The sequence below is a fragment of the Arvicanthis niloticus genome, chromosome 1, assembly GCF_011762505.2.
Source record: "Arvicanthis niloticus isolate mArvNil1 chromosome 1, mArvNil1.pat.X, whole genome shotgun sequence".
Classification (NCBI taxonomy): domain Eukaryota; kingdom Metazoa; phylum Chordata; class Mammalia; order Rodentia; family Muridae; genus Arvicanthis; species Arvicanthis niloticus.
In genome coordinates this window covers 18,113,834-18,137,067 of record NC_047658.1, presented here as the reverse complement: position 1 = coordinate 18,137,067, position 23,234 = coordinate 18,113,834, and the positions used below count along the sequence as shown (strand labels likewise).

The following is a 23,234-nucleotide window of genomic DNA, read 5'->3' as shown; positions in this document are numbered from 1 at the left end:
GGGTGACCATCTACCCTCTGCTTCCCACACTCCAGCTTCTCCAGGGCCTGGTGACCTGTCACCAAGCCAGAGTGACCCTGGGACCACATGCTCAGATTGTGCAGTCCAGCCCATTTGGACAACTGGGGACCAGTGGGCAACTGCAGATTTAAGAAAAATAAAATGTTCTAGGCTCCACCCTCAGCACCACAAACTAAGCAATTAATCTAAATAAAAAGTAAGAAGATTCCTCTTTCAGCCTATGGGGATCATTTACTGTCCCTGTCCTGTGTTAGAGACTCTTCCCCTGAGCCCACACACATAACCACGATGGTCACACATTAGAGAAAATCCTGTCAATACTCTCAGAGTCCCAAGTGCTCAGTGTGGCCCCTTCTGCCCTCACCCCCTGCATGGCACTCCCAGGCCAGGATACTGGGGGAACAGGTGGTGGGAATCTCTCAGCCATGTAGGTTCTCACAAGAGGGCACTGTGGGCACAGGGGCGCTGCTCAGTAGAGGGCAGAGCTCTGGGCAGGCTTCCATCTGCTCTCACATGTCTGCTGAGAGCCTACCGCTCACTGCTCTTGCTCTGGATACTGAGGGTGCAGTGGGGAATGGTGGCAGGGCAAGGGGAGTCATGAAGACAGTTGACAAGACAGTAATGGGACAATGGTATGTGTGTGTGGTCTCTAAGGATGGTATGTTGTGTGTGTGTGTGTGTGTGTGTGTGTGTGTGTGTGTGTGTGTGTGTGTAGTCTCTAAGGATGGTATGGTGTGTGTGTGGTGTGTGTGTGTGTAGTCTCTGAGGATAGTATGTTGAGAGAGAGTGTGTGTGTATGTGTGTGTGTAGTCTAAGGATGGTATGTTGTGTGTGTGTGTGTAGTCTCTAAGGATGGTATGGTGTGTGTGTGGTGTGTGTGTGTGTAGTCTAAGGATGGTATGTTGAGTGTGTATGTGCGTGTGTGCACATGCCTGTACACACAGGGCACAGGTAATGTTCAAATGACACCACTGGGTAGTGCTTCTCTGATCTTAAACTCCAACCCAGCAGGCCCACTTCTAATCCCAAGGGTTGAGTCTGGAGCAATGAGAAGATGCAGCATGAATATCTCCATTTGCAACTGAGAAGTGAACAGTCTCTCTTCTTTGTTATCACCGAGCTGGGATCAAAAGCAAGGCAAGTACTCTTGGATGGAGCCTTACTGCCCAGCTTCCCAACCCCTCTGCTGCTGTTTGTAATGAACGCACAGCACTCCAGAGCGTGAACATCCAGCCATTTAATCAGTCTCTTCCTGATGACAGGAATACTATGTTTTTATCGAACCACACTAGAAGCCAGGCCTGTGATACATGTATGTAGTCTCAGCACTTTATAGATGGAGTTCAAGGCCAGCTTGAAATGCATAGTGAGAATCTATTTCAAAAACCCTAAACCAAGCCAAATCTAGTGGTACAGGCCTGGCATCTCAGATCCTTAAGTAGGCAAGAGGCAGGAGGATGACAAGCTTACAGTGTGCCTATGTTATAGAGTGGGTTCAAGGCCAGCCTGGACAACTGAGTGAAAACCTATCTCAAAATAAAAAGTGAAAGAGGTCTGGGGGCATGGCCCAGTGGTACAGCCTCTGCCTAGGATCCCCCAGTGAGGGGCTGGGGGCATGGCTCACTGGTAGAGCTCCTGCCTATAGTCCCCCAGTGTAGGGATGGGGGTAGCTTGTGCCTCAGCAGTAGAGCACATGTTGGAGGCTCTAGATTCCTTCTCCAAATACTGCGAAAACAAAAGCCCAGCAACGACAGCTCTGAGAAAGACGTTCCCGGCTGTACCACCAGGTGCGGAAACCCAACCGTAGGACAGCACTGGACACTCATTTCTGAAAAGTGGTTTTTCTGTGGTTCTCATTTCTGAAAAGAAAGCAGGCTGAGGCCATGGCTTGGAGGGAAAATGCTTGGTGTACAAGCAGGAAGACCAGTGTTCATTCGAGCTCCAGCACCAGTGGAAAAGCCAGGCATGGTGGTGCACATTTGTCACCCAGCGCTGGTAAGGAAGACAGGAAGACCCATGAGGCATGCTGGCCAGTAAGCCTAGTGATCTGTGCCCAGAGAGAGAGCCCGCTTCAGAAGAAAATGTGGAGAGTGACCGTGGAAGACACCTGGCATCTACCTCTGGCTTCCACAGGTACATAAACACCACACACAGACACACACACAGAGACACACACACAGAGACACACAGACACACAGAGACACAGATACACACACAGACACAGATACATACACACACACACACAGATAGACACAGACATATACACACAGAGACACAGGCACAAACACACACACACACACACACACACAGATACAGATACAGATACACAGACACACAGACACACAGACACACAGACACACACACACACACACACACACACACACACACACACACACACACACACACACAGAAGCAAAGGCCAGGTAGGACCCTGAGGATATGCCGGGGACATCAGCTTGAGGACTCCAGATGGGAGAGAGCTGTCTGAGCCCATGGAACTGTGAATAGCTTTTGTCTCTATATGTTTATCTAGGTGTATTTTCTAGTTTTCCTAAATTAATTTGTATTCATTCTGTAATAAATAATTAAAAGATGCATTTACATAAGCCCAGAAAGGTATGAAAACAAATGTAAACAGGAGTTATTTATATCTGGGTGGTGGGATGTGTTGATTTTTTTAAAATATGGATAATTAAAACCATTAATTTTTTTCTTTTGTTGTGTGTTGGTTTGTTGGTTGGATCTGCAACATGCTCTTTCTGTGGCCTAGGCCGGCCTGGAACTCACTATGTAGCCCAGGGTGGCCCTCTCAGTTATCCTGGGATTCTAGGTGCACGCTGCCATGCCAAGCCAGCTTGCTCTTAGGGCTGCCCTCGGGAAAGCAGACCCCTGATGGAGGCCAGGCCCGCTGGTCTTTCTGCTCTGGACCTCAGATTTCAAGGAGGTCAGCAGCCTCCACAGTGGCGGGCAGACCCCCAAAGCAGTGACAAAGGAGTGCTCTTATTTCTCCTGCTATTTTTTCGTCCTCTGATGATCTCCATTTTGTGGCAGAGGGTCTGCCCCTAGTGAGGGGTATGGACGGCCCAGCTGAAGCTGCAGCTGGAGAGATATGGGACAGACTTCAAGTGAACTGGCAGAAATGGTGAGGTGAGCCTGGAGAAGTCATGGGTAATGCCAGGTACAGTGTGGTCCTGGGTCTCAAAGTTCTCTGGTTTGCTCATCCTTGCTTCCCAGATACCCAGAAAAAGCCTGTCCCTCCCCCACCAGGCCTCCAGGCTTTCATTCTTCCTAGCCTGGCTTTGCAGGAGAGCTATGTGGGGCCACCAAGCCCTCTGCTGAGCACTGGGGTCTGGGACCTTCTGTGAGAGTGCCCTCCTCTCTCCCACCTGTATGAAATGAGTACAAGGCAGTCTACATGGGGACTTGGAATTGACTTGATGCCTTTAAAACAAATATGACAATTCACAACTGTAACCCCCACACACAAGAGACTGAAGCAAGAGGGTCACTGCAAGTTGGGGACAACCTGGGCTACAGAGCAGGCTTAAGGGCAGCTTGAGCTGCCTGTGAAAGAATTCCAAACCAGCCATAGATACAAAGTGAGTCGCTGACCCTACCTCAGATAGATAAATGATAGATAGATAGATAGAAAAGCAAAACAAAACCTGAGAACCAAATAACCAACAACAAAATCCTCAAGGGGGTGAGCCCCATGTCTGTGCTCACAGACACTGTGTCTGCAGACAGCTGAGGGCTGGCTGGGCCACTGTGAGCAGTCTGCAGGCTTAGGGCAGCTCCACCTCAGCCTCCCTGCTGTAGAGAGACCCGTTCCAAATGTCACAGCGCAGAGGTGGGAGGCGGCTCCCAACCGCTCACTCTGCCACCGGCACAGTCCCTAGCCCCACCGCATCGGGAAGGTTGTATACCAGCCAAAGACAGCTAAAGTCACCTGCAGCCTCCACTGACCACTATGCCAGTACCAACCCTGAACCCTGAACCCCTTTGCCCCCATCATTCATCCAGCCAGTTCTCCAGGACCGGAAGGAACCAGACCCCACTTTCTAGAAGAAGATATTGAGGTTTTCTGGGAGATGCCATGTCAGGCCAACTCAAGGGATGGTGAAGTGGAAAGGCCCCTCCCAGCTACCTCAAGGCACTTTGTCCTGTGGTGTGGGGGTGTGACAGGCACCCCAGGAAAACATACACAGCCTGCTTGGAAATACATCGCAAAGGTGGGCGGGGCGAGGACGCGAAGCAGTGTGCAGACACCAGGAACTCCAGGATGAGAGGGATGAGGAGGGAGACAGAGGTCTGCCTTGACCCACTGGCCAACCAGCGACGGAGGAGGGCTCACCTGGATGCTGTTCTCTTGCAGGTTCAGGTAGCGGGTGTTGACAGGGATGCTGGCTGGCACTTCGGCCAGCTCCCTCCGCGTGCAGATCACCCGGCTGGCCTGGTTGCTGCAGGAACAGGCTGCTGGGCAGGAGGTGGCTGGCGGAGAGCCTCCTCCGGCGGCTGAGGTCACGGCCACACCGCCCCCACCGGCCCTCAGGGGTGGGGAGAAGAGCCACAGGAGCAGGAGAGCCCCGTGGGGCCAGGACATCCTACCAGGCGGCAGCAAGGGGCACGGGGAGCCGCGGATGTGGGCCTGCGCCATCCTCAATGTTCATACTCCGAGGGCACGCTGGGGGGCTGTGGGAGGAGAGAGGATGTTGGTCAGTAAGCAACAGGGACTCAGGCTGCTGGGACTCGTCAGGCTCAGTTCCACCAGAAGCCCCAACCCCTGCTCAGAACCAAAGGTATAGGGACCTGGTCTTCCTGTGCCAGATCCATCCTCCCCTGGGCCATTCTGCAGAAAGGATAAATGAGGCAAGACAGAGGACATTTGTGCCCAAGGTCACTTGGTTAGTAAATGGCCAAGTCAGCTAGATTCAAACTTAGGTTCTGCCAGGTCTGGGATTGCAGGACTGTCCTTTCAACTGCGCGGGGTGCCGAGGCAGAAACATCGAAAGTTCCAGACCAGCCTGGGCTAGAGAGTAAGTACATCCAGAGCCAGCCTGGGCAATGCAGTGAGACCTCGTTCAAAACTAAAAAGGCAACATGTGGCTGAGTGGTGGGGCACATTCCCAGGATGCCCAAGGCCTTTGTTTCTACCCCTAGAACTGTTTAAAAAAAAAAAAAACTTCTTAAAAATTGTGTCTTTGCATTGATTTCAGTTAGACTGGTAAGTATGGAGAGATAGATGGACAGATAGACAGTGAGGCAAGATCCTGCCAGGGTGAAATGCAGCACTGACCAACTCCCATCACACACCAAGCAGGTTGCAGGTCCCCTGGGGTGGGGCAGCTTCCCATCCCTCCAGGCCTCCCTGCAGGTCTCCGTCCAGGTGTGAGCACCAGCCATGAAGGCCCATCTCTGTATTCCCTCCAGCACCCTGGGCTCATCCCTTGCTTCCCCTCAGGCTGTCCTGTCCTAGACTTAGAGGAGAGGTAATTGAGAGAGGCTTCTGCAGGAGGTGGGTGGCTGTGGGGGCACCCTCACCCTGCGGTGGCACAGTTGGAGACTTTAGCAGTGCCCCTGTGCTTCAAGACTGCAGGTGCTCCAAGGAAACACAGCCTGTGGTGGGACCTGTGCCAGTGGCTGTCGCAGGATAGGGCTGAGGGAGATGATGGAGTGGGGATGGGGCAGTAGGGACCCCCACATCTGGGTCTGGGACACAGGAAGTCAGCGTCATCACACACCCCCCAGCCTGTCTCCTGCTTTCCTGAGCCCCAGGGGGGAGGGACTCAGGCTAACCAAATGGCAGGCAGGAAGGACAGTGACTGCAGCCAGCACAGCAGGCACCCTTCCTATGCATCAGTCACTCATGCCTGTGGAGGGCGGAAGCTGCTGGATTTTATGTCAGGCCATGTCAAGGCCCACTGGGTGGCAGAGGGGGTTTGGCCTCAGGCATACCCTCTGGCTTCCAATGGTCCCCTCTACATGGCATCCCTGAATGCTCACACACATAGAGTCCCCATGAGACAGGGACGGGGGTCCCCACAAACATGATAACCCACCCACTCACACAAACAGCAGAGACAGACACACCCTCACACACAGCCTCTCCAATCCATGGACACAGGGCTGCCTGCCCCCCATGCAGGTGCGCATGAGCGCGCGCGCACACATACATACACATACACACACACACACACACACACACACACACACACACACACACACACACACTCCTGCAGCCTCCAAGATTTTAACCCAGATAGAAATATGTGTGCCGCCGTGTATTGGAGCAAGTGTGTGAAGGCAGGGCTGGAAGTGGAGACAGAGATAGAGAGACACAGAGAGACAGAGAGACACAGAGAGACACAGAGAGATAGACCAAGAGGAAATGACAAGAGATGGTGAGAGGCATGGAAACAGAGACAAAGATAGAAAAGGAAAGAAGAAAAAAAAAAGACAAAGACAAAAACCGGCACAGTGATAGACAGAGACCAAGAGACAGAGACCATGACAGAGAGGCAGAAACAGAGAAATAGACAAAAAGAGAGACAGAGATGGAGAAATGGACCCAGGAGCAGAGACTGACAGATTCAGAGAAGCGGAGCCATGAGGAGCAAAGCAGAGACCCAGAGTGAGATGAACGGAGAGACAGAGGACCCCTGCTTCATGGCTGGCCACCAGACGCTGCCTTACACTAGCCTGTCTCAGCAGGGGCTGGGGGGTCTTTGTTCCCACACATGTGGCCAGTGAGCTTTCTCAGTCCACTTGGCTCCACTATCCCCACTTCCTGATACTCTGGCAATGACCAGCCAAGGGTCTGGTGCGGTGCTCGCTGAGCCCACCATCCCCCCAGGCCAGCGCCCGGGTCTCCTCCCCCACCAAGGCTGCCAGTGCACACCCCGTCGAGGATTCTGCTGCAGCGGCTTCCCTCCCTCCCCTCCCGCCTCTCCTGCCACCACCATCTCCTTGTCCTTGTCTCCCCGCTCCCAGAGCACACACACTGAGGGACACTCACCCTGGCGGCTTGGCTTCCGATGGCCTTCTCTCTGTGCCCCAGGCCCCCCCCTCCACATGCCTGCAGTTGCTCCGGGGCCCTGCCACCCCAGCTTCCTACTGCTGCCCGTTGAGATTGTGCTGGGGGGGGGGCGCAGGGGCTTCTTAGGTCTCCCTGCACCCCCCCCCCCGTCTGTCGCCCTCCCCACCCTCTAGGGGAGCCCGGCCTTCTTTTCTTGGCCACCACACGAGCAAGTCCTTGCCTCCTGTGGTCCTGTGCCCCCCACTTTAGTCCCCCCAACACCAGCTTCCTTTCTCTTCACTCACAGACACAGCCTCTACCCCTCTCCCCAGCTCCCCGAGTCTGTCTTGCCTCCCCGAGGACCACCAGACCCCTTGTCGGTCTGTCCTCCTCCTCCACTGTCCCCGTCACTCTGTCATTGCTGGGACCCTGGCTCAGTCAGGTTCCCACTGTCCGTCTGTCTGTCTGTCCTGGGGCCTGCCTCGTCGTCTCTCTCCCAGCTCTGCCTCGCTCCCTTTCTCTGCGATTACAATTTCTAGTCACACGGCAGTGCAGAGCCCAGCTCGCTCCCTCCCCGCCCCCTCCCTCCTTCTTTCTCTCCTTCCAGCGGGGAGGGCGCTCCCTCCCTCCTCCCCTCCACCCTCACTCAGCTTTCCCCTCCCAGCTAGCTCGGCCAGGGGGTGGCCTCCCCCTCCCCCGCTAATCAAAGGCTCCGTTATCTAATTAACCCGTTGGTTCTGGGCAGTCAGGGAAGGTCGGGGGAAGCGGGGGAGGAAGGTTGTCGGCTGTGCTGCCAGGGGAGAGGGGTTTGGACTGTGCCAAGCTAGAGCCTCATGGCACACACACACACACACACACACACACACACACACACACACACACACACACACACACACACACACCAGCAGCAGCAGCAGCAGCCTCAGCTGCAGAACCAGGCTGGGCTGCTTGGACTCCATGCCGCTGGACCAAGACATCCCTCCTGCATCCTCAGGGTCCATCCTGGCACTCTTGCATTCTAGGACCCACCACCACCTCAAGCCGCCACTGATTCAACCCCATCCCAGTATCCCAGCCAACCTATGTCAGCCAACTTAGGCCCAGGTCACCATCAACCTTTCAGCTGGGGCCAGCACTCATGCTTGCCACAAAGAAAGCTACCCCTTGATGCCATCTCACCCTGCCTCAGCCACACAGACTAATACCCACCTCCTGGTGCCCTCTGCAGAATAGACTGTGAAGCTACACTCTGCTTATTAACTTCATGTATCCCTTTATCTATCCATTTCTCCTTCCATCTGACCATACATCCATTCATCAATCTATCCATGCACCCACCCACTCATCTATATATCCACCCACCAACCCATTCCTCCATCCATCCATCCATCCATCCATCCATCCATCCATCCATCCATCCACCTGCCCATTCATTCATGTATCTGCCCATCCATTCATGTATGTATCCAGTCATTTACCTATCCTCATATCTATATATCTATCCTTCCATTCACCCATTTCTCTCTCTTTGTCTATCCAACCCTTTATCCATCTATTCATTGATCCATCCATCTCTTCTGCTACCCATCCATCCAGTCATCCATTCGTAAGTTCAGTTATCTACATATCCATTCATCCAACCCTTTAGCCATTTCTCCATTCTCTATCAATCCTTCAACCATCCATTTATTGATTTATGTTTATCCATCCATTTATGTCTCTACCCATCCTTTTATGTATCCATCCATCCATGCATTCTTCTACCTCTTTATCTCTGCCCATCTATCATCCCTCCCCTTTCCACTTAGTCTATCTAAAACCTATTTATGAAGCCCCCACGATGTGCCAGGCACTGAAGCATATGCCAAGTGCTTACGAATGGGTACAAGGCTCAGCATACCATGGGCCACAAATGGAAGTAGTGTTGGTTAGAGTTCTGGGAAGGGGCTGCACTGGATTCCTGAATCTGCCTTTTTGCTATATGGCTTCAGTTTCTGAGTTCTGGTGTTGTCTACTGTGAGGAGGTTAATACGGGCTACCTGCCATAGTGGCTGGAGGTTGGAAGAGTAGTGTGCTGAACACAGGCTCTCCTGTCTCAGCACTAGAAAAATCATACTACAACTCGGCTCATGCTCAGATGGCTCCTGAGCTGGCCATCACTTCACTCCTTCCTGGAGTCTGTTCCACAGTGTGTCTTGTCCCTCAAGTGGCCAGCCAGATCCCACCCGTTGCTGCTCAGGGCCTTCCAGCAACTTTTGAATCACACGGATAAAGGTTAAAAACCTCACTCCTCAGTCAGCCTGACCTCCTCCTAGGAGGGTGAGGCACCAGTCTATAGGGGCGGGACTAGGCTTTGCAGTTGCTCTTTCTTCTTCCTGTATCCCTCTGGACACTGCTTTCTCACTGAATGATGCCTGGTGCATTTTTTTTCTCCCTCTGGTTACTGGCACCGAACCTCTCAGACCATATCTACTGGAATGCACATTCCCCAAGAGTGAGGTCTCTGCTTTGGTACCTGTTTGGTTTTGAAACCTGTGACAGAATCTGGTAGGCACAGCGAATGCCAGGTGAGGGGAGGGATAAACAGACTGTATGAATGCTTCCTTCGTCTCACACCTTTCCTGTTAGGTTACACCTCTGCCTCTTGCCACAGATATACCTGCACCCAGCCCAGGCTCATGCTAAGAGATGCCCAAGTCAGACACACCAGCCTGGGACATCCCTTCACCTGAGGTCTCCACCGCAGGAGGTCACTGCCTTTGGCTGGACATCTGTGTCTCAGGTCTTCTTCCCTCCCTCCTTGCCACAGTACCGTCTGGCTGGCTAGATCCCAGTGCATTCCTGGATGTTCCTTTAGATAACCTGTCACTAGGGGAGTCTCATCTTTGCTTGGAACCTGAACCTGCTCATGGAGCTACACACTGGCCAAACTGGTGCAGGAAGCTGGCTAGATGCTTTTTCTGAGTGTGCACCTGCGCTAGTTCCAGGCTCAGGCTGCATTAGAGCAGATGTGCAGCACACAGCTGTGAGGACATCACCAACATGGACACCACACCCTTCTGCAGTCTCTTGAGGAAAAAGCTGTTCTCTGGGCAGCAGCCCTCTGAGAACTGCGGGTGCATCCCATTTCACAGACAGATAGGTTTAGACACTGGCTCAAGGTCCACTATAGAGTTAAGGAGGAAGCTACGCATGGAGGCACAGACATGTTATCCCTGCTATGCAGAGGCTGAGTAGGAGGATGGCAAGTTCAAGGCCAGCCTGGGCAGCTTAATGAGCTTCTGTCTCTAAAGAAAAAGTGGGCTGGGGGTGTAGCTCAACAGTAAAGCATGTGTCTAGATCCCCTGTGAGGAGCTGGGGGTGTAGTAGAGTTCCTGCCTAGTCTGAAAAAAAAAGCCCAAGGTTCATTGCAAGTACTGCCAATACATACATACATACATACATACATACATACACACACACACACACACACACACACATCTATCTATCTATCTATCTATCTATCTATCTATCTATCTATCTATCTTCTATCTATCTATCTATCTATCTATCTATCTATCTATCTATCTATCTGGGATGAGAGGTCCGTGGGTAAAGTGCTTGCTGAGTTCAGTCACCAGAAGCAATGGAGACAAGCTAGACTTGGGGATATACTTGAAACCCAATACTGAGGAGGAGGAGGAGGAAGGAGAGGAGGAAGAGGAAGAAACAGGATCCCTGGGCTTGCCAGTTAGCCAGTCTAGCTGAATAGGTGAGCTCTGGGCCAATGAGAGATCCTGCTTAAAAACCAGGTATATGAGGTTGATGAGTTGGCTTAGTGGGAAGAGCTGAGCCAGAGGATCTGAGTTTGATGGGGAGAGAGAAAAGACTTCTGCAAGTTGTCCCCTGAAAACACACACACACACACACACACACACACACACACACACACACACACACACACAGATGAATAAATATTTAAAAAAAGAAAAGCCGAAAAACAAAACTAAAACTAAAATCCACAGTGCAGATCTCTGAGGAACACTGAGGTTGACCACTGGCCTTCACAGGTCTCACACACACACACACACACACACACACACACACACACGCATGCACACACAGACACACACATCCACACACTCAGAGACACAGACACACACAGAGACACAGACACACACAGAGACACAGACACACACAGACACACACACACACACACACACACACACACACACATACACACACACACACACACACACGCATGCACACAAAGACCTACACATCCACACACACAGAGACACACACACAGACACAGACACACACACACACACACACACACACACACACTCACTCACTCACTCATAGCCTCCAGGAGTCATTCATGAGACTCCAGGGACCACAAGTGATAAGTCCCACAGAGGTCAGTGTGGGATAGCTGGCCAAGTAGCCAACCAATAGTCAGCTACAGCCCTGTCCCTCCTTCCTAGCCCCAGGGCACCCAACACAGAACACTTCTTAGCCCCTGGAAGGCTCAGCCACAGCCGGCCGGCCTGGTCCTGACTCTCAGGTTGAGATGCTGACTTAGAGGAGTCCGAGACACCAGCGGCAGCCAGGCAGGACTGCCTAGGGAGGAGGCTTTGGCCAGGCCTTGAATGGCAAAGCCTGAGAAATGGAGAAGCCAGAGAGCTGAGCAGGCTGGAGTGGGGCTGAGGACAGAGACCGGAGACCCCCAGGGTCCAGGTGTTCCAGCAAGATGCTAAGCCCTCCGACACTGCTGCTTGCACGGCTCCAGCTCAGGGATACATCTTGGGCACAGTGCCTGAGAGGATTCAGGCAGATGGCAGATCGGAAACTCGGGGACCCAGGGGAGGTGGGGTGAGGAGAAAAGGGAGGCAGGAAGCATTCCTGTGCCTGAGTAAGTTCATCAGGTGGGGACAAGAGAGGGAACTGCCTGCTGCATGGTAGGGAAAGAGATGGGTAGTAATCACAGTCAGGACTCCACAGCTTCACAGCTGGGTACTTACTTCTTCCTGGACAGCAGTCATAAGCAAGGCTGGGAGAGGGCGCAGGTGGCACAGAGGATATAGAAAGTGCAGCCCGGTCCCCTCTCTGCCTGTGCATGTCCACAGTGCTTTTGGAATAAGAGTAAACACATAACCCCGAGCATTGATGTCCTCTCAGCTGGGAGCAGAGGATCCTTGAGAAAAGGGCAGAGCAGTGTCCTGAGTGTCTTGGGCTACTCGGGTGTCCCCACACCCCCCAGCACAGCCAGTTTTTACAGCACTCAGTGGTGGCCTCTCAGGACATTCACAGGGATAGTCTTGGCTTCCCTTCTTCTTGGTCTATGCATCTATCCCCAAATGTGGCCTCTGTTCTGGTGACATGTCACCAAACCTCTGTATGTAGCTACTCCCTGGTCTCTCAGCTGTCTATCTCCCACTAGAAGGTGACAGGGATCAGATCCCCAAATGCAGGCTCACAGTCCCAACCTCTGCTCTCATGCTGGCAGCTACACTACTGAGCAACAGCAGTGCAGAGGACACGTGAGTATGAGCCAAGATGGGGTCACAAGTGTGCAGGAGGGTCTCCTCTAGCCAGCAGGCTACTGGGAACGGTTAGGGATGAGATAATTAAGCCATGGGAGCCCAAAACCCGTCTCTTCTGCCTGGGATGGAGAAGCCAGAAGTCAAAGTGGAGGCTGGGGGAATGGAGACTGGGGGAGTAGAGGCTGGGGAGTGGAGGCTGGGGGAGTAGAGGCTGGGGAGTGGAGGCTGGGGGAGTAGAGGTTGGGAAGTGGAGGCTGGGGGAGTGGAGGCTGGGGGAGTGGAGGCTGGGGGAGTGGAGGCTGGGGGAGTGGAGGCTGGGGAGTGGAGACTGGGGAGTGGAGGCTGGGGAGTGGAGGCTGGGGGAGTGGAGGCTGGGGAGTGGAGGCTATGACTGGAGCCTAGGTGACAGGAAAGAGGAAGAATGAAAGATGACAAATGGGCAAAACCATCAAACCCAGAGGCAGAGGTGGTGAGGAAGAGGAGGACCCTGTTCCTTTTTTGGCCTGAAAGCCATGAAGGGAGATGGACAGGACAGACAAAGTCAGAGACAGGCCCTGTGTGAATAGCCCAGCCTTTGCTGTCATGTCAGGCAGTGGGTACACACAGCCCAGCAGAGGGCAGGAGACTCTGGAAAGGAGGATGGAGCCTGAGTTTGAAGGTTCAAACCTGCGACTTTGGCACTCAGGTGGTGGAGACAGGAGGACTGCTCCAAGTTCCAGGCCAACCTGACTTGTACAGCAGGATCCCCTTCTCAACCCCTTTTAAATAAGAAGCAAACCCAGAGGCTGGGAGTGTGGCTCAGTTGGGAGAGCTCACCTGGCACTCACCGGGTGCTCTGTTCCATCTCTAGCACTGCATAAACTAGGACGGAGCACACAACTCTCATCCTAGCAGAGGCAGGAGGATCAGGAGTTCAAGGTCATTCTGGGCTGCACAGGGAGTTTAAAGCCATCCAGGGTTGCATAAGACCCTGTCTCAAAAGAATAGCAATAAAGAAAAATAAAGTGACAGGCTCTTGTCCTGCGCTGCCATCAGTCTGTCCTTGCTGGCATTCCCTGCTGCCCCTACGGAGCAATGGGCATGAACCAGCAATATTATGTAACAGAGAGCTGGAGGTTAGGGATGGGGACACAGCGGCAGGGCAGGGACCCACCAGCTACAGGGCGGGGCAACTATGGAATGCTAACATGGCCCTGCCCAATAGAGTTCTGGAGAAATGTCCCAGCTGGCCACCGAGCCCTCTCCTCTGGCAACTGTGACTACAGGTGGCCTCAGCCTTCTGTGGGCCGTGTTTCTGGGTGGACACTACCACACCCAGCCTGAGTTTGCCGTTCATGAGAGAAGGATTTAAATGTCAGTGACCACAAGTGGTACCAGGAAATGTGGCTTGGCGTGGCCAACCCCAGCCCTGGCTGGAGCCGCCTCTGCTTCAGGTTCCATAGCATAGTAGGGTGTTATCTCCTATAGGGCTCTTGTGGGGGAAGATCTAGTCCTACCGTAAACCCATGTGGCAGAGCCATGACAGCCCATTTCACAGAAGAGTATTCTGAGGACTGAGGTTAATGTGGTCCTAATGGACAACCACACACAAGTGGGCTCTCTGGTAGAACCAGGGCTTCCAGACCCCTATCTGTTGTGATAGAGAGGAGACGCACTTTGAACCTGGCAGTAGTGGGCATTGAAATGGTGTTTACCGAAGCTTGGGCAGGTGGTCCTGGACACCCTCTTGAAGGCTTTGGGGCCTGTGTCTGTTTCTGTGAAACAAAGGGTGCTCTAGCAGCTGAGTGTGCCGTCTCAGACCCGGCATCTCAGCAGTTGGTAGACAGACAGAAGGACTGCTGTGAGTTTGGGGCAAACTTGTCCTACGCTTGAAACCTTGTCTCAAAAGGAGAAAACCAAAGACCATAGTGAAGGCAATGAAAATCCTAAAGTCATGGGAAATACAACAGATTTCCCCAGACACATATGAGCATCCTCGCTGTCCTGGGCTCCTGTGTGCAGGCATGGAGGATGGGGGTTCTGTGTCTCCTAGAAGTGGCGGCCAGAGGCTCCATGTCTCCCTCTATCCACGCCTGTGCTAGAAAGAATGAGTCCTCTGCCTCACCCTGTCCAGGGCAACAGGAGGCTGTGGCTCAGCATAGGCTGTGTTTGGACTTACCCTGCCTCCATGACTAGCCATGTGGCCAAAATCTCTTTGTAAGAAACTACCCTCCTCCATCTCTCAAACTCTCCTAGAAGGAGGGATTGAGGGAGGGGAGTGTGTAGGAGTCTGATGGAGCCCAGACTTATTCTCTAGTTCTTCAGTGACCCCCACCAAAGTCTACAAAGATAACACAAAGGAAGTCAGGTACAGTACAGGACCCTCAGGGATTGCTACATTTGAATTTACCATATCTATTTCCTTATTTAGGTTTTTTTTTTTTTTTTTTTTTTTTTTACAAGATGGCCCAGGCTGACCTCAAACTCATGACAACCTTCTTGTCTCAGACTCTTGGAAAAAGTGACAATTTATTCTCAATGGGGCCATAGTACAAGCTTTCCCCTATTCCATGACTCAGTCCCTACCCCATATGGAGTTCCATCATTTCTGACTGGGTCAGAGATGTTCATATGTCAGAGAGTGGATCCCCTAGGACCATAATCCAGGTCTCCGTCCTACAAACAGACTCCCAATACACTTACTGTCAAAGCCCCAGTTAGCCTGGAACCCCCAGTCCTCTCAGGGCTTCTGGGCATGAGCAAGTCTGAGAGACAGAGAGCCCCAGATTAGGAAACTGTTTCTTGTTGTTTTAAGTGCTGTAAGTGGGGCTGCTGAGGTGGCTTAGCAGGTGAAGGCATCTGTTGTCAAACCTGCCAAACCATCCTGGAACCCATGTGATGGAAAGAGAGAAAAGACACATACCAGCTGTCTTCTGACCTCCACGCGTGCACCATGCATACACCCCCCCCAATAACTGTATAATACGTATAATAATTTTAAAAACCTGTAAAGTCCTAAAAAGGGCTGGAAAATGGGTCCAGTGGTTAAGAATACTTGCTGTCCTTGCACTGGACCCCTGTACAGTTTCCAGTACTCACACGCGGCTCCCAGACATCTATAAACCAGTTATAGAGATCCAATGCTCTCTTCTGGCTCCCAGGCACCAGATATGGATGTGGTACAGTTACATATATGCAGGCAAAACAAACATGCATAAGTCTTAAAAAAAATATAAAGTACTAAGAATTGGACCCAGGGCTTCTTGCCTGTAGGCAAACATTTTACCACTAAGCCATGCCCAACTTCTCTTGCTGGTAGATTCTAGATGAGAATTCTACTGTTGAATCATGACAAGACTGGGAGACTCTAGGCAAAAGCTCTACCACTGAGCCACACCCCCAGCCCCTCCCCAGGAGATTCTAGGCAGCAGATCTACCTCTGAGCCACGCCCCTAGTGCCTTATTGGAGAATTCTAGACAGGAGTTGTACCACTGAGCCACACTCCCAGCCCCTCCCTGGGGGGATTCTAGGCAGAGGCTCTACCTCTGAACCACTCCACAGTCCTTTGGTTTTTGTTTTTTAGATTTATTTTTACTATTTTATGCATATGGGTGTTTTGCTCACGTGTGTGCTTGGTGCCCAAAGAGATGGTAAGCCTCCATGCGGGGGCTGGGAATTGAACCTAGGTTCTTGGCAACCACAAGAAGTGCTTTTAACCACTGAGCCAACTCTTCAACCCAAAGATGGTGATATATATATATGTTTTGGTTTTTTGAGACAGGGTTTCTCTTACATAGCCAAGCTTAATGTCCATGAGTGTTTAACATCCTAGTTACATTCTCAATGCTAGGCTTCAGTTGTGCTGTGTAAAGCAGGGGCCCCAGCTCTGCATGGCAGTCTACAGAGTGGCTGAGGCCTTCTGTAGTGACCTTGGAGAGGGTACTTCATACCTACAGGCCAGTTTCTCCTGTCTGTCTGGACGTGGTGGCAGTACCTCTCTGCTAGGGTTACTTACTACAGGATTGGAAGGAATCCCCACGCAGTCTTGGCTTAGGCTGGCTTGTAGGCTGGATCTCCCACAGATGATGCTATGATTGCACTAGGCTTGTGTCCTGGAGTTTTCTAGGCAAGACCAGGACAGTTTTCTTCTGCCCCGCCTCCCAGTGCTTCACCCTTCCATGGAGCTTCCTACCCTCCTTGAAGAGTCTAGACAAGGGCTCTGGAACTAAGCTCAGAATGCCGGGACCTGCCACTGTCCCCAGGCTCACCTCTTTCCCTCTTTTCTCCCCATCAGCTCTTACCCAGTGTAACTTGCCCAAACCCGCACAGCTTCATGATCAGCACACTCTGGGATGGGCTCCTGCCTGCCCTATAGCAGGGTCCTCCCTGCCCATCTCTAGGTTTTTACAGCCCCTCCTCCCCCACATACCATGACAACAGCCTAGTTTCCAGGCAACAAGGGGCATCCTGCCACTTGAGTTACTCTCTTGCCACCCTCTGTCTGGCAAAACCATCTCAGCCTCAGGACCAGGAACTGAAGGCAGAGTGGCTTCTTCCCAGCATGAAGGGGGAAATCCTGCAACTTAGATACAAGCTTGTGCTCTCTACCAGGGTCCAAGGAGAACATGGATGAACTACTATTGACTAGCCATGGCTACTCCATCAAGGGGACAACATCTGCGCCCTGACCTGGAGTTGAGACCAAGTGATCATTTTTGTGTGTGTGTGTGTGTGTCCCCAAGGCTCCTGTTCTCTAATCCTACCTAAAGGTACAGTTGCCCTCTAAGCCCCCAGAGAAACATAGCATGCCACTGGCTGTGAGCAGACACAGAGAATGAGACAGTTGGCTATGCAGATGGTGCCCTAGTGATGGTCAGTGGAGGAAGACGGACCATGCATGACATGGTGGCTTCTTGCAGGGTTCCAGGTAGACTCCAACCTTGGGTCTCTGTATGTGGCCTCTTCTCCAATAAGGGGACTCTTTCTGACATTGGTACAGGTGCTGTGGGATGTGACTGCATTTTTCTGCTGCTTTGCTCCCTGCCCCACCATGCCCCTTTCTTGCTCTGTGGACACCTGTTGTTTGGAGACAGAAGTCTCACTGTGTAGCCCTGCCTGGGTTGTCATAGACTAGTGAAGGCTGGGATCGTAGGGGCACCATCCTCCTAGCCAATAGGGAACCTCAGGCCTCAGGGACCAGGCATGGATATGGGAGACCCAGGGGAATGAGCAGAAATGGGGGTTGGGTCTCCCAGTGTTGCCACAAGAGAGGGCTGACAGGAATCCAGGGAAATCCCAGGCTGAGAATGACAGGATAGCCCCTGAAAAAAGCAGATAGGTGGAGGCAAGGTAACACCTTGCCACAGAAGCCCTGGTAGAGAAGATGGGATGGGCACGAGGAAATGGATGCTGGGGGAGGGGGCCCTGGCAGGCAAGCAAAGCCCAAGCCTGAGCTAGGCTATCTATGCAAGAGGCCAAGCAGAATATCCTCTGCTGCACAGAGCAGCTTCCCTGTGGGCCCTGATGGTGTGCCTGAGCTCTGTTTCCCAGCTGTCAGGGGCCCTTGAAGCCTAAGGTCTCAGTTCAGCTGTCCTCTGGTGTGATAGATCTTGGTGGTGCTCTTAGGGGTATGAGGGGCAACTGCTGGGGGGCTCCCTGGACCCTGGCATCCCTTTAGCACACCCCCTTCAGTCCTAGCCCACAGCAACAGTATGGAGAGTGGGGTTACTCATTTCTACAGTTACAGGCAGGGCCAGCGTCAGAGCCTCACTTTCTGTCTCTGAGAGGAGCATGTGCGCAGGAGGGTTTCTGTCTTTGTCCTTCCTTCCAGGTCTCTGTGAGTGCCGGATTCCAAGTGTGGGGACTTCGTCCATGGTGTGTGTGTGTGTGTGTGTGTGTGTGTGTGTGTGTGTGTGTGTTGTTTGCACACTCCATTTTCCTCTAGGTTAATTTGGACTCCTCTTTGCTTCTGGATGGCACAATATTCTCCAGCTCAGCAGAGTGGTTTTGGGTCCCAGGCTCCCTGAGTCTGTGTTAACTCAGTGGCAATGTGTATCCCTTTTCATCTCCCGACTGACTTTTCCCTTAGGGGAAATTAACATCCCCCTCCGTGTGTGTGTGTGCGTGTGTGTGTGTGTGTGTGTGTGTGTGTGTGTGTTTCAGCGTAATAAACCCTTGTGTGCATGGGAAGCCATTCCTCTCTCTGGACTCCCTTTTGAGTGTCTCCCAACAGCCTCCCACAGAGCTTCTCTTTGGCTTTCCTCTTCTGCGTGTATTTGAATAATCAGGAGGTGGAGGACCATAAGGAATCAGAGAAGGCCCAGGGAAAAGGAGGAGACAGGTCGGAAGGGGAAGAGGAAGCTGCAAAGTGCAGGCAGAAGATGCTCCAAAGGAGAGAGGCCGAGACTGGTCACGGTCCTGGGAGAGGAACGTGGAGGAGAGCTGCCTGGACCAAGAGGGAAGCCTACTCGGTTACTACCAGCTGCCACTGGAGCCCAGAGTTCCTGTCTGCGCGGCTGGACTCGGGATGTGAGGCGCATAGCAATGGGCGATGCGGAGGGAGGCGCGGCTGCAGCTCCCAGCTGGGGAGGGGGCAAGAGGCACCCCAGGCTCCTCCACTGCCCAGCTGGGGTGCTCCCGGGAGAATTCACCAGCCAGGGAAAAGTCACCCGAGGCAGCAGGGCAACGAAAGGCCAGCGGTGGGAGTGCTCAGAGAGGAAACGGTGCTCAAGAACATCAGGGGACTCAGAATCTAGCGGAGAGACTGGCTGGTCCCCTGGCCCAAGAGGTGGAGTCTGAAGAAGCTGACGGTGGAGACCTGGGAGGGACCCTGGACAGAGCCTGAGCTCCTGGCCTAGGATTGACAGCTAGAAGAAAGGAGACCGGGTAGAGGGTTCTGGAGAGGATCTGAGGTTTTGGGGACCGGGGAGATGGGATCCGAGTACCCTAGGTGAGAAGACAGGAAGACAGATGTTTGGGGAAAGAAGGGTCACAGAATGGGACCTCCAAAAGATCTGGGTTGAAGAGAAAGGGGGTACCAGCTAGCAAGGTTAGGAGCTTAAGGCAAGGAGAAGAATGGGGCCTAGAGGAGCGCAGGCCCAAGCTGGATCTCCAGGAAGGAGGGTGGAGGGACGTCTCCGGGAGAGGGTCAGAGAAGGCTCGGTTTAGGAGAAGTGCAGTTAGGAGGCCTTGGAAGAACAGGTGTGAGGGAGGCCGGCAGTGGCTGGGGAGGTCCCCTCGCGAGAGCACCGAGTAAGCAGGGGTCCCAAGGAGACGTGCAAGGACCGCAGCCCTGGGGCCTGATGCGGATCCAAGGAAAGGGGGTCCTGGGCGGAGGGAGGGGCGGGACCCACGGCCAGAGGGAGGAGGATCGCTGCTGGGGAGTGGGATCTGAAGCTGCCTCCCTCTCCAGTCACCCCCTCTTGGCTTTCCCATGTTCACTTCCCAAACTCCCCGGTTCTCCCCGGTTGCCACGGCAACCGCTCCTGCCAGGCGCGGTCACCAAGGAAACCCCGTGCCCGCCTCTCCCCCTCCCCATCGCCCGCACGCCCCCCGGTGGCGGGGAGGAGGGCGTGGGGGAGCAGACTCCCGCCCCGGTCCGCAGCCGGTCGGCCAGCTGCGGTCGCCCCGCCGGGGACGCCGGTCCAGGTCCCGGCCCGCATCCCGGTTCTGCGTCTCCATTCCGTCCGGCCCCATCCTGGATCCGCGTCCCCATCTAGCCCAGCCCCAGCCCCGTCCTGCCCCGTCCCCGCGCGCCGCGCGCTCCGACTCACCGCGGGCTCCGGGCTCCCGGCGAGGGGCGGCATGCCCCGCGGGGTCCGCTTGGGGCGCGGGGCCTGGGCCGGGGGCGTCCTCGGGGTCGCGGCTCCGCCCCCGCCCGGCCCGCCGCCCGCCCGCGCACCGCGCTCGCCGCCTGCCAGCCTGGCCGCCGCCCGCCTCCGCCGCGGCCCCGCCGCTCCCCCCACCCACCCCCCCAGGCCCCGGCCCGGCCCGGCCCCCGCTCGGACGGTGCGGCAGCCGCCGAGAGCAGCCGAGAGTCCCGCGGACGCGAGCGGAATACTGATGCTGGTGGGGAGCGGGAGGAGGAGGAGGAGGGAGGAGGAGGAGGGAGGGCGCTGAGGGGAGAGTGGCCGGGGAAGCTGGGGAGGGAGGGCAGGAGAGGCGGCGAGGAAGGGGGAGGGGGCACGGGGAGGGAGAGGGGAAAGAGAGGATGGAGGGAAGGGGAGCCGGAGCCAAGGGGGAAGGGAGCAAAGGAGGAAGGGAGGGAGAAGGAGAGGAAAGGAGGAGGGAGAAGGGAGAGAAAGGGGAGTGGAGGAGAGAGGGGGTTGTAGAAGAGGAAGTGTAAGCGACGTTGTGAGGGACGGAGGAGGGGAACGGGGCTCGAACTTGGAGAACTCTGAGACCTCCATGGAATGGATGGGATGAAGGGGACCTGATGGGCACTGCGGGGAAGGTGGGGAAGAGAGAGGCGGGAAAGCTGGACAGCGGTGGAGGAGACACACGGGGGTTGGGGGCAGGGAGGCTGGGAAGGAATGGGATGGCAAGAAGAGAAGGAAAGCCAAAGAAGTATAGGGAGAGGGCTGGAACGAAGTAAGAAGGATGAGGGTTAATGCTGTCACGGAGCCAGAAGGAAGAGGCAGGGATGCCGGGAGGGAACTGAGGCAGGACCTGCCGGTGGGTGGAATAGAGGGGCCCGGAGGAGGCAGTAGAGCTGGGGAGATATTGGGACTTCAGGACAAGGGGGAGCATTGCCTGCTGTTCTGGAGCTCCACTGTTAGCCAGACTCCTCATCAGTCGCCATTCTAGGAAGGGCTTTGGAGGAAGTCTCATGCGGGAGTGGAGCCTGTCTTGGGCCTGGTAACCACGAAGGAGAATGATCAGGGGTATACTGGCTCTGAGCGCTCACCCCAGGCCTGTCAGTGACCAGGCGCCTGTGCAGAGCAGAGGCAGGGCCCAGCCCCCTACACTCTCACCTTTCCAGGTGCAGGCAGAGGGTGCTGGGACACATGGAGAGGTGTGAAGCTGGTGCCAGCCACGGGAAGAGGGGGTGGGGCAGGATGCCTGGGAGAGGTCACAAGGACGCTACCCTTCTCCACTTCTCTGTGGATGCTCTCACCTGCTCTCCCCTCCATCCCCAAAGGCTGGGCACTGAGGAAGGGGCTTGGGACAGAGGAACCCAGGAGGGTTGGGAGGAGGCAGTTTCATTACAACCAGACACCCCCAAGTTCTTCCAGTATTAAAGGTAGGCAGCCGCTTTCTCTATCTGTGCTCACTCCTCAAAAGCCTGACTACTAACTTAGGACAGGGAAGAAGGTGAAGAATAAGGGCCACTTCTCTCAGGGCCTGGGTCCTTGTTCTTAAAACCGGCAGAGTCCAAGAGAACAGGAGGAAGCCGCCAGTGCAGCAGCCAGTCTTGGAGCTTGGAGGGAAGGGGCCACACAGACATTTGCTGAGAGCCTGGACCTGAGCTCACAGAGGGGAGAGGTCATGGGTGGGTGCCTTAGAAATAGCTGGGGGTGGGTACTGAGGGACACACAGAACTGAAAGCCACAGAGGACAACCAAAGAGAGGAGGGCCCAGCCAGCACCAGAGCCTACTAGGTGCCTGGCATAACCAGGATAGGGACTTGGTAAAGACCAGGGTCCTTGGAAGCACCACAGATCCTTGTCTGTTGGGGAACAGGGCTCTCTGCTTCAGGGTCAGCTGCCAGAAATGTGGACTTGTGGAGGCTGAAGGTCTACAATCCCTGTACATCCAGCCAGTAGTTACCAGAGGGTCTGGGGCCCAAGCCAGAGTTCCCAGGGAAGGAAGGGAGGACACCAGGGAAGCTTCTGGCTCTCCTAAATCTCAGGCTTACTGTCTGGGGGGAGGAGGGTGGCTGTAAGTGCTAGAGGAGGGGTGGGCAAGCCCCTGATCCTGGGCAGCTTACTCTCTAGCGGACAGGGCAACTCAAGGACCTGTTCCAGAAGGTGCACAAGCCATGAAGAGAATAAGAGGGCAGCAAGGAGGAAGAGGCTGGGGACGGTGGGGCTGAGGAGACCCACAGGCCTGGAAGAGGAGGCTTTGCATTCAGGCCTAGATACTGAGGATGAAGTAGAGGCAGGCAGAAAGGGAGCATCAGATGACAGCAATGAGGGGTGGGGGTGAGGAGGGGTCTGTCTGAATGTGACGACAACCTCCATGCCACCCAGCCCTGCCTCAGTTCTGCCTTATGTTCTAACCTTCATCCAAGGCTCGTCCTGATTAGTGGCAACCTTAAGACAGGGTCTCATGTAGCCCAGGCTAGACTCAAACTCACAATGTAAAAGAGGATGACCTAGAACTTCTGATCCTTCTGCCTCCACTTTCCAGATGCAGGATGACAGCCATGTGTCACCATGACTTGGGCTGAGCATGGAACCTGGGGTTGCGAGCATTCAAGGCATAGGCTCTGCTGACTGAGTCACAGCGTCCTTCCTTCACCACTGTTTTTGACATGGCTTTGGACATGGCAGAACTTGTATTAGATGGGCCTTATGGTTTAGGTTTGAGAAGTGTCCCCCCCTCCCCCCCCCCCCCCGCTCACGCTTTGATCAACTGTGGGTAGCACCGTTTTGATGGCAAACAGAAGTGGGTCACTGAGGTTGGCCTTCAAAGGTCTAGTTCTCTGCTTCTCAGGCCCTGCCATGTGAATCGATTCAGCCTCCTGCCTCAA

The 23,234-nt window shown here is 54.2% G+C and overlaps 1 protein-coding gene across 2 annotated transcripts in view; it reads right to left on the bottom strand.

Moving 5' to 3' along the window:
* The window catches only part of Lrrc4b (leucine rich repeat containing 4B), a 34,452-nt gene extending 14,021 nt beyond the window's left edge, over nucleotides 1-20,431 (bottom strand). Inside the window, exons 1-2 of one of the 2 annotated variants that reach the window (XM_034489852.2) lie at nucleotides 20,314-20,431; nucleotides 4,376-4,713 (exon numbers count right to left, since the gene is read on the bottom strand). In XM_034489852.2, the coding sequence (XP_034345743.1) occupies nucleotides 4,376-4,678 (303 nt within the window). In that variant the 5' untranslated portion in view covers nucleotides 4,679-4,713; nucleotides 20,314-20,431. Of the gene's footprint in view, nucleotides 1-4,375; nucleotides 4,714-7,036; nucleotides 7,603-20,313 lie in introns of those variants that run through there. The other variant, XM_034489845.2, reaches the window with a different exon arrangement.
* Nucleotides 20,432-23,234: the final 2,803 nt, after the last annotated feature.